This window comes from Moschus berezovskii, chromosome 3, assembly GCF_049115385.1.
Source record: "Moschus berezovskii isolate FMDL1 chromosome 3, NW_MosBer_1.0, whole genome shotgun sequence".
In the NCBI taxonomy this organism is placed as follows: domain Eukaryota; kingdom Metazoa; phylum Chordata; class Mammalia; order Artiodactyla; family Moschidae; genus Moschus; species Moschus berezovskii.
Window position 1 is genome coordinate 124,261,190 of NC_142462.1, and position 12,184 is coordinate 124,273,373.

General features: G+C 38.5%; 1 protein-coding gene across 24 annotated transcripts in view; it reads right to left on the reverse strand.

Annotated features, from left to right (window-relative positions):
* Positions 1-12,184, reverse strand: part of KMT2C (lysine methyltransferase 2C) — a 263,765-nt gene that overhangs the window by 124,884 nt on the left and 126,697 nt on the right. For all 24 annotated transcript variants that reach the window (XR_008685321.2, XR_008685323.2, XM_055421605.2 and 21 more), the window contains exon 7: positions 1,066-1,228. Coding sequence is in view for 22 of the 24 variants with exons in the window: in XM_055421605.2 (XP_055277580.2) it covers positions 1,066-1,228 (163 nt within the window). In the remaining 2 variants the exon portion in view is untranslated. The remainder of the gene's footprint in view (positions 1-1,065; positions 1,229-12,184) is intronic.

A 12,184-nucleotide genomic window follows, 5' to 3' on the forward strand; every position in this document is an offset into this window, starting at 1 on the left:
GATTAAGGGCAATATGATTATACATGTAGACATGAAATTAAAGATAAAATGATGGCACTAAACAAAAAAAAAATAATGATTATGAAGTCTAACTGTGTCTGAGATTAGTTTAAGCCTGAGGGAGCTGTATTTATGTTTCACAAAGCTGGAAAAGATAGGAAAAATCCTTTATCAACATTCTAAGAAACAGGTAAAAGCTAACAGATAACTAAAAGATGACATTAAAAAAAAAAAAAAAAAGACTGAATTACAGAGATTTCACAAGCAGGCTAGAAATTCAATTTACTAGGGGGAAAAAAGAACCCAAAACATGCATACTCACTGGAAATCCACACACTAAGAAACAGGTAAGATCTCTATTTAATGAAAGGGATAGGAAAAGAGCCACAATTTTCTGTATAACATAAATTTAAAACACTTAAACCTTTTCACCCAGTTATAAAATACTGTTTGGAAAAGAAAGGGGAAAAAAAGACAACGGAGGATAATAGATAACCATAACCAAGACAGATGAATCAAGAAGAAGCACTAACAGAATATCAGGACCATACATTTTCCCAAGATTCTCCAAAGTGTTTTGGTGATCCTATCAACATACATCCGGAAATAACACCTGAGTGAACCATCTTCCAAATTTCCAACTAAGGAGTTTTTGTTTTTCTTTTTTAGTGTAAAAGACATCGAATTAAAGACATTTCAATTTTTTAAATGACCTATTGATACCTTATAGTACATATTAAAATACCATATACTCAGCAAATCTATTTGCATACAGTAGTTAGATTCTTAAAATCAGAATCAAAAAAAAAAAAACATGCAAACTATCTTTGAGTTTTCAAGCAAATAACTTTTTGGATACACCATCAATGATACTGTTGATAACAGATTCCTCCCCCGGCTCCTCGCTCCCCCCACCCCCCAAGGATCTCTTCTGAAGACTTCTTTCAGTATTATATGATACTACCTTTTACCACAAGCAGAGTAACACTTAGGGAACTTACAACATCTGTTATTTTAAGTAACTACATCAGTAAATGTTTTTAGATGTATCTGTAGTAAACTTACATCTCTCAGGAGCTTGGTCAATGTGTTCTGGACAAAGAAGGAAGAAGTGACTGAGATCCTGAAAGGTGCCGGCTCCAGCAGCACAGGGATAATGGTACATCTGGGTGCACTTCTCTTCACAGCATTTGATAGTGGCTCCAAGGTGCTTACAAAATGCACATCGCTGCAAGGGAGCAAAGCATAAAGAAACCTCCTTACAAAACCCAGAAAAGCAACATTCAAATGTGGAGCAGGAAGACTTTAAGAAGCCCCTGTACTTTACTAGGGAAATGCTTTGAAGCCTGCAAAACACTAAATAAAGAATCAGTGAAAACGGTAAAATCTAAGGTCTCCTTTCAGTGCTTGGTTTAATATATGTTCATCCTTCCATCAAGTTTAGAAAGTTAGCATTTCACTTTTTTCCCACTGACTGTCAAAAACATACAACTACCATTCTTTAATAATATGGTTAAAAGGGCAGTTTTCTAGTTGAGGGTTATTTTCAACAAGTGATTAAACCCCATCAATAAGCAGATAAAACAGAGAAAAACTAGTTACAAGGCCTCTTACTGTTTTCACCCTGCCTAAAAATCAATACGGGGTTTCTCAGGTAGCATGAGCAGTGAGGAATCCCTGCCGATGCAGAAGACGTACGAGTCACAGGCTCGATCCGTGGTTTGGGAAGATCCCCTTGAGAAAGAAATGGCAACCCAATCCACTATTCTTGCCTGAAAAACTCCATGGACAGAGGAATCTGGCAGGATACAGTCCATGGGGTCTCAACAGCCAGACATGACTGACTGTGAGCATACACAAAAATCAGTATGAAGTAAACCAGTGCACCAGAGAAGAAGTGAATGAGCGGCAACTACATCAGTAATCGCACACATACAAAGCTACACGCTTCACTGCAGAAGTCAGTTTCAAGTTTCCTTAAAAAGTTGGCGATGTAAAGAAAAAAGTCAGTCCTCTGACTTTCTGCTTTCCCCATTGCAATCTGCCTCTACTCTCTTACAAGTGGTAAAATCAAAGAAATGTCTCAAACAGCAGAGGAAGTCTAGGGCACCTGAAATGTGTTAAGAAGTCTGTATGATTATCCACTGTGCCAATGTACTTACTCAGCTTTCCTTAAGAATAATCAATAAACTTCTTCATCCTCCCAAGCCCACTGTGGGCATCAGGAGTCTGCTGCGTGGCCTGCACCACACAGTATAAAATCTCCCTCTGCATGTAGGAGATGCTTAGCTGCCATATGCTTCTGTTTCAGCATTTATGCTATTGCATGGTAATTGCTCATGGGTCTTTTTTCACCTTGGTCCAAGATCCTTGAGCAGAGCAAGCAGACTGTACTATCTTTGTATTCTTAGGACCACGAATACTGCCTGACATGGAAAGGCACTAATAAACTGATGTTCATATTTATGTACACTAAATGAACTACATTTCTGGTAACAGCAGAGCTGAAATAACTGAAGTCAAATGGAACAATGTATATGGTAAAACTGATCCTCATGTGACAGGGTAAAATTGCTAACATTACCCTGGATATCTTCAGATGCTAATACACTGATTCTATATTCTGCTGGTGAATTAGAGAATACAGTAGGTTTTACGTTATAAATAATTTCAATGCCTTGCACGTAAATCCACATAAGACATCACGTGCCATCAAACTCCTGCTCATAACCATCAACCCACTACACCAAATGAACGTGAGAAAGCTAACTGCCTCTCGGGGAGTCTTCTACACACTTTGGCTGCAGGCAACAAGATCGCTGCACCTTCTTAGTAAGGTGTGCGTGCATGCTCACTGGCTCAGTCGTGTCCTACTCTTTGAGACCCCATGGACGAGAGCCGACCAGGCTCTTCTTTAAATAGAATTTTCCAGGCAAGAAAACTAGAGTAGGTTGCTGTCTCCTACTCTACGGGATCTTCTAGCCCAGCGACTGAACCCCATCTCCAGCATTAGCAGGCAGATTCTTTACTACTCAGTCACCTGGGAAGCCCAAATAACTCAAGCACTAGCTATATTTGTGACATTTAACTTTTATATAATGTCCTCAAGTTCAGAGACTAACATACATTTCAGCTGTCCTTTTGTACTCAAAGATATTACTGCATTTAAAAAAACTGAAGAAATGAAGTATAATAATTGGCTTTTTCCAAACTAAATATATTTTTATGTCATACCCTCCCATGGTATCTAAACATGTTAGTTATATTAACAGAACCCAGAATTAAAGACATATATGGTATCTAGGTAATCTGAGTATCCTTCCGTTACGCTGGAAAGGCCAAGATAATGCTGAAGGAGGAAAGTGGATGTCTACATCCATTCAACCACTGAAAATCTTTTATTAACTCATTAACATCACAAAATAAGTCTGCTAAACTGTTAAAATCTAGAATCTCCATTATTTTTATAGCACATGGCAACTTGTACAGAAGGCTTGTGCTCTAAAAATAATTTTGGCAAATAAAATATAATGACTTTTATTTAACTGCATAATAAGGAAACAAAATAATTTAAATTGATTCTTTTCCCACTGTCTGTATCATTTTAGAAACATCAACATGTTCTCTTAATCATATTCGCAATGGAAAATATTACATGACATTAGCTAAACTACTATGTGAAGATCTGGAATGTATCCAACATACTAATTTATAATTACATATAAAGATATCAGGGAATAAAGGAAGGGAAATAAAATACTAGCTGCATTTATCTGAATGCTTCAAACCCATCTGTTATAACAGCACAGCTAATGAAAGACATTTGGCATTGAAAGAAAATATATACTTTCTATATAGACTGTAATGTATCTTTTTGAATCAAATAAATGCATCTGTAAAACTGTAGAAAATGTCAAAGAATAAATTTCCAAAAGGAACTTCTCTAAACATCAGCACCCTCCTATACCACATGTCAGAAATCAAACAAATTATAAACTAACAAGTTATAAACAGTTACAAAGTGAACTAACACCCAGCGAGAAGGTAACATAAATAGCTCTTAAACGGCTTATCAACTCAACAATTTATTTGACTCAGTATTTAAAATTCCTGAATAATTTTTTCTACGTTTTTAATCATTAAAAAAAGAGAGGAGGAGACAGGGAGATAAAAAGAAAAGTGCAGTAATGTCTTCTGACATTTGTCCAAGAACACATCCAAGAGAAAACTGTCAATGACAGTTCATATTACAAGAGAGTTCTCACCTGTAAGAGTCTGAGGAACCTCCAAAACTTTAATTTCACTGAATAAAAATGAGGAAGGCTCTTCCCAAATAAATTTATACAATCCAGTAAAATACAATCAATGAAATTTCACAAATTAAAGATGAATTATGAATCACTAACAAAAATTTTCAGGATTACTCCAAAGCTCGTTCAACTAATTATCATGTGCTTATTCTATATCAACTGCTATAGTTGTCTATAGTGCTCTACAAAGTATCAAATCCTACTAGTTTTCAACACACCAAATTGTTTTTCAGTTGAGTTCAGTTCAGTCACTCAGTCGTGTCCGACTCTTTGCGACCCCACAGAGTGCAGCACACCAGGCTTCCCTGTTCACCACCAACTCCCGGAGCTTGCTCAAACTCATGTCCATCGAGTTGGTGATGCCATCCAACCAACTCATCCTCTGTCGTCTCCTTCTCCTCCGGCCTTCAGTCTTTCAGGGTTTTTTCCCGTGAGTCAGTTCTTTACATCAGGTGGCCAAAGTATTGGAGCTTCAGCTGCAGCATCAGTCCTTCCAATGAATATTCAGGACTGATTTCCTTTAGGATGGACTGGTTGAATCTCCTTGCAGTCCAAGGGACTCTCAAGAGTCTTCTCCAACACCATAGTTCAAAAGCATCAATTCTTCAGCACTCAGCTTTCTTTATAGTCCAACTCCACATCCATACATGATAGTTTTGACTAGACAGACCTCTGTTGCCAAAGTAATGTCTCTGCTTTTTTAATATGCTGTCTAGGTTGGTCACAGTTTTTCTTCTAAGGAAGAAAACTGCTTTTAACCTTTACCAAAATTTCTTCTTATTAGTCAACTAGGATTCTCCCAGAATATAGTCAGTAATAAAAAATGAAGACAGAAAGTAAGAAAAAATAAATAAAACAGGCAAGTGAAACTGATCAGAATGGTCCGATGTCTGTCTCTATATTAGAGAGTACCAGAAGAGAAAATGGAACAATTACAGTCAGACAAAGTACTCTAGAAGAAAATTTATGATAATATCTAACATCAGAGGTAACACTGATTAAGCACACTTTCCATTTAATAGATGAGGAAGCTGAAAGACAAGAGCCGATTTTTTCCTGCTCCACTGATGTCCGTATCACTACAAAAAACCCCTGCCTGAACAAAGACCCGCTTCCGATTAAGACGCCTTACACTTAGAAGCACTGGCAGAATCTTTAAGACGAAGGGAAGATTTTAGTAGCCCCACCAAAATAAAAAACCAAGGCATTTACAAAGAAAGGAGGATCAGGCATTGCTTTTCACTGGCAATATTAAACACAAAAACAAAGAGCAGTATCTTCCAAAGTCTACCAAAAAATTATTTGAACCTAAAATTTTAATACCTGCGACATTACCATAAATTTAGGTAATAAATGTAAATAGGATAAAGTCCCTATTAAAAAATAGCAACTTTTTAAAAAGTAACTTTACGTATTTATTTTTGGCTGCTCTGAGTCTTGGTTGCTGCCCGGGGTTTCCTCTCGCTGTGGAGAGGGTGTGGAGAGCGTGAGCTTCCACGGAAGAATGTCACTCTTCGCTGAGGTGTGGGGGCCTCTCCTTGCAGTGGCTTCTCTGGTGGTGGAGCACGGGCTGTCTAGTCGCTGGGATTCTGGGCTCCAGAACACAGACACAGTAGCTGTGGCGCACCAGCTCAGTTGCTCCAAGGCACGTGGGATCTTTCCGGATGAGGGATCAAATCTGTGTCTCCTGAACTGGCAGGTGGGTTCTTTACCACTGAGCTACCAGGGAAACCCAAAAAATAGCAACTTTCAAAATGTACAAAAGATGCTTTATATACACGCGAGTGCACACATACTTTAGATATAAATAATGTGTAGGAGTATATATACACACAACGTGAATAAGGCACAGTAACACAAGACAGTCAAAGATACGAGCCAGGGGAAAACAGCGGACAATTGCTATCAAAACAAAAGTAGGCACAGCAATTACTGTTCACAAAAATAGGGTTCAAATCAAAAAGCAGTGAGCAGGACAGAGACAAGTTCACGTTAAATGAGGAACGTCAGAGTGAAAATCTCAACAGAAGAATAAAGTCGTTAAAGTTCACACGCCCAATGAATTTCCTTGATAAAGCTAACTTCAACTTTAAAAAAAAGTTTTAATACTGCAATAAAAATGTGTTTACAAAAAAAAGTAAAGCTAAATAGAAACATCTAAACTGATTGAACTTAAAACAGCTCTCAGAAATCAAGATAATTTATTAACAATGGTCAAATCTAATTCCAATTTACACATAGATACATCTCAAAGTTCCAAAAATAGTAAATATACTATCTATTTAAATGTACACAGAATTCTTTTTAACTCACAATACTTGGGCTTCCCCAGTGACTCAACTGGTAAAGAATCTACCTGCAACATGGGAGACCTCGGTTCGGTCCCTGGAGAAGGGAAAGGCTACCCACTCCAGTATTCTTGCCTGGAGAATTCCACGGACTTTACAGTCCATGGGGTCGCAAAGGATCAGACACAACTGAGCGTCACCTTCACCTTCATATATGGCTATAATAAAATTAAACCAATTCAAATAATCAGGTATTTCCTAGGTCTTGTTTTTTAAAGCAGCTATGTCCTAATCCTAACACATTAATAATAAATTCACAACATAAGGATAAACTCCTGAAATCTATCCATCCACTAGAAAAACTGAAAACTTCAATAGCAGCAGATGGCCTTTATATCAAAAGAATATATATATTATTTTTGAAGTGATTAAATAAGAAACAGGTCAAAATCCTTGAGATATGGCAAATTTAGCTCAGAAGTAAAAAATACATCTTGAAAAAGACAAAACTCAGGGGACTTCCCTGGCAGTCCAGTGGTTAGGACTCTGCCCTTCCACCGCGGAGGCACATGCTCAGGGACATAAGATCCCATGTGTCACACAGCATGGGCCAACAGGCAAACCTCAAGGCCAAACAAAAATAAGTAAAGCTAGACACCAGAACTAAGCCAGTAAGAATCAGCATGTAATAACACAGGATGAGCCACCTAAGGAAGTAAACCCACCCTAATACCATGTTCACCAAGATGATAAATGACATTCAGGGGCTTCCCAGGTGGCGCTAGTGGTAAAGAACCCACCTCCCAGTGTAGGAGACACAAGAGATGCGGGTTTGATCCCTGGGTCAGGAAGATCCCCTGGAATAGGAAATGGCAATTCACTCCAGTGTTCTGGCCTGGAAAATACCATGGACAGAGAAGCCTGGCAGGCTACAGTGCATAGGGTAGCACAGAGCTGGACACGACTTAGCATGCATGGACGTAGTCTCATCACGATTCCTTAAAAGCACAGATTTTCCTCCAACTGGTAGCATAAAGGGAAGTCAGAGAAATTCAAAGCAAGTGAAGGATTTCAGCCCCACAATGATGTCTCTGAAGATAAGAAGCCACATACAAAGACCAGAGAGTGCCCCCAAGGAACTAAAGGGAACCCCAGGAGAATGGCCAAGAAAGAAATGGGGACCTTGGTCCTAAGACTGCACAGAGCTGAACTCTGCCCCCATGAGCTAAGTGAGCTTAAAAGAGGATTCCTCCTAAACCTCTGCATAAACGCCCAGTCTGATAGGTGTCTTAATTTGAGCCCTGTGGGATCCTGCACAAAAAGCACTGTTGAGCCTGCCCAAACTTCTCATCTACAAGTGGGTGCTGTTTTAAACCATTAAACTTATAATTTTTATACAGCAACAGGTAACAGTATTTCAAAGCCCTCCATGATTTAGTCTCTGCTAAGCAAATCGTGCTATGGTTCATGGGGTCGCAAAGAGTCGGACACGACTGAGCGACTTAATTGAACTGAAAGCAAATATTTTAAAGAAATTTTTTTACATGACACTTAATATCACACGATGTCTTCCTTACTCAGTGCTATGGAGTAAACAGGGTTGTAGTTGTCCAACTGCTAAGTCATGTCTGACCCTCTGTGACCCCATGAACTGCATGCAGCACACGCCAGGCTTCCCTGTCCTCCACCATCTCCAGGAGTTTGCTCAGATTCATGAACATAGAGTCGCTGCTGCCATCCAACTATCTCATCCTCTGTCGTCCCCTTCTCCTGTCCTCAATCTTTCCCAGCATCAGGGCCTTTTCCAATGGGCTGGCTTTTTGCATCAGGCAGCTAAAGTATTGCAGTTTCGGCTTCAGCATCAGTCCTTCCAATGAATAATCGGGGTTGATTTTCCTTAGGATTGACTGGTTTAATCTCCTCGCAATCCAAGGGACTCTCAAGAGTCCTTTCTAGCCCCACAATTTGAAAGCGTCAATTCTCCAATGCTCAGCCTTCTTTATGGTCCAGCTCTCACATCCATACATGACTACTGGAAAAAACACAGCTTTGACTATATGGAGAGCAAGGAGATCAAACCAGTCAACCCTAAAGGATATCAACCCCAAATACTCACTGGAAGCACTGATGCTGAAGCTGAAGCTCCAATACTTTGGCCACCTGATGCGAACAGGTGACTCACAGGAAAAGACCCTGATGCCGGGAAAGATAAGAGAGCAGGAGCACAAGCGGGCAACAGAGGCCGAGATGGCTGGATGGCATCACTGACTCAATGGACATGAGTTTGAGCAAACTCCAGGGGATAAATGAAGAACAGGGAAGCCTGGAGGGCTGCAGTTTATGGGGTCGCAAAGAGTCAGACACGACTTATTGACTGAACAACAACCTTTGTCAGTTCTGATGTCTCTGCTTTTTTAATATGCTGTCTAGGTTTGTCACAGCTTTCCTCCCAAGGAGCAAGCATCTTTTAATTTCATAGTTGCAGTCACTGTCCACAGTAAATAGGGTAAATGTCTTAAACTCCATCTTCAACATATAGAAGCAAAACCTCAGAGGCTATCCTAAGGCAAGCATTCCTGAGCCCACAAATGTACCCTCTCCCTACTGGGTCAAGGCTACAAGTACACACAAATCAGAAGCCTTAAACCAAGAGCCCTCTAACATCTATAATCTTTAATCCATAGCTCCCTAATAGTTTTAACCAAAAATAAAAACATGAATAAATTTGACTTCATAAAACTTTTAAACTTTTATATGGTAAACACATACACATCTTAGAGAAAATCAAATGACAAAAAAAAAACCCTGAATTTTAATTACAAATTTCTACAATTAATTACAAATCCTGAATGTATAAAACTTAAAGATTATAAAAATGAAAGCAACTTAAAAACAATGACACTTTATACACACCAATAATTTAGGGAAGACAGAAAATTGGCCAATAAAATACATAACATGCAGGATGAAGTGAGCAACTATGCCAAGCATTTAACAAATATTACCTTATTTAACAACCACCATTTTAGGTAGGTACCATGACTTCTGACTTTTATAAATGAAGAACAGAGGTCAAATTCCTTGCCCACGCTCACAATGCCACAAAGAGGAACTGAACTTGAGGAATTCACAAATAGATATGGGTAAGTAACACAAATTCTACTAATCTAACCCCAGAACATAATAAATACTTTGTCTCGTTTACATGATTACTCTCACTCATGAGAAAAGAAGGTAATCATTTTGAATTAGAATGCCATTATATGTTAATCCTTGGTGCCTAACAAAAGGAGTATACTGGAATGTTCACAAAACACAAGTCCTAACAGTCCCAGACCAGAAAGCCCTCCCAATGCCCAATAAGAAAAATGTAGATAAATTATGTTTTTTTCCCACAACAGAATACTATACAGCAATGACAATAAATGAATAATATTACAAGCAATAATTTGAATGAATCCCACAAGTCTAATGGCATGTAAAAAAAGACGCCTGGCATGCTGCAGCCCATGGGGTCGCAAAGAGTCGGACACAACTGAGCAACTGAACTGAATGATCAGTAAAAACATTAATACCGTCAACTAAAATGCTTACAGCAACTATGTATTAAAATAGTATTTACTGAATCATAGCAAATAACTCAAAATACCTTCTATACTAGTAGTAGGCTCAAAAGATGGAAGGCAAAAAGCAATGAAAAGATTAAATCTCATTTCAGATCTACTAGCTTTGAATGTGTATTACTAGTATAGTTATTTCAGAGTTCTTTTAAATTGATGCACAAATAAACAACTTACCTTTTTCTTGTAACTCTTTTAGGTAGAGGAGCTATTAATCAAAGTTAAAGGTTACAATTATAGATTGGACAGGGGAATAAAAAAAATTTTAATGTTACAACGAGCTACTGGACTGAATTTAAACATATCAATATGGATTCATGTTTTTGAAAATATGTATCTTTTTGTATGTGTGTGTGGCTTATTTCTGACCAAGAGTCAGGATAATTCAAGAGACTCATAGTCTTAGAATTATGCTGGAACAACTAAATATCCACACTGGAAACAAAGAATCTTAAACCTTAGGTTATATTCTCACTATCAAGCACGCAATTTAACTATTAAATGGATAAATAATCTTAAAGTTACCTCGGAATTGGAGAAGGAAGTGGCAACCCACTGCAATGTTCTTGCCTGAAAACTCCCATGGACAGAGGAGCCTGGCAGGGTACAGTCCATGGGTTGCAAAAGAGTCAAGACATAACTTAGTGACCACCACCACCACCTTGGAATATACAGGAAAACTTGGAATATTTCTTACGTAAGGCACAATGAGCATAATCATAAGACACAAAATGACAAATAACAAACCATCAAAATCAGACCCTTTGCTCTTTCAAAAAATACTAAAAAACGAAAACAAGTCACAGATTCAACAAAAATATTTGCAAAATACATCTCTAATAAATGTCTTCTATGGCAACAATATAAAGAACTCTTATAACTCAAAAGTAAGAAGACAAATCAACTGGAAAATAGGGGAATTTGGGGGAAAAGATCTGAACAGACACCTCACTAAAGATGTGTTCAGTTTCATTACTCATCCAGAAATGCAAAACCCTCAAGCCCGCGATGAAGTATCACTAAACACCAACCAACCAAAATGGCTGAAACTTAGAAATACCAACAATGTCCAGTGGTGGTAATAACGCAGAACATTGTGCTACATACACATTCACAGCCGCTTCATAAATATCAGAACACCAAACAGAAGAAATCTCTCAGCTGGTGAAGGGATGAATCCCCAAGCAACTATGCTAAGTACAAAAGACAGAAAAGATCTCTGGATTATTCCATTTACTAATCGGTCTGGAGAAGGCAGAAAAAGTTAAAAAAAAAAAACAACAAACTTCAGAAAGTGAAACAGACCTAACTGTGAGTGCCCAGGAGCTAGAGAAGTTGGAGGGGACTGACGTGAAAGGGTCATGAGTGAACTTTGTAGGTAAAGGAAATAGTCTGTATCTTGACTATGATGGTAGTTACATACACTGTACTTATATCTCGAAATATGTTCAATGGTATGCTTGGAAGAAGTAAATTATATTGTATATAAAATATACTTTAATCAAAGAATGACTCACTTGGGAAAAAAACCCAACAATTTATTTATTGGGTAAGGGCAAACAGGCCAGTATCAGAATAACTTTCTTGGAAAAAAAATTTGTAAAATCTCAGTAACATACAAAACCTATATGCTTGAAGTCAACCTATATACTTGAACAACCAAGCCTGCAACAGCACGACATTAGACTCCTGACAGGAAAGAACATCACAGGCTAAGGTCCGTATTTAAAAGGGTTTCAGCGAAGGCCATTTCTGAGTGTGCAAAGAAGGGCCAGAGCGGCACCAGACCTCAAACTGACAGCCTCAGTCTTACCCGTGTGAGAAGACAGGGAAAGATCAACAGACAGACAGGACGGAACCTGAGAGGAATCCTTGAAGGTGGAAGCCACCGTAAAGCGAGCCCCCCAGACTCTCAAAACCACCGAGATCCCGTTCACAGAGGGACTCTGAGCAGCTCGGGGAGAAT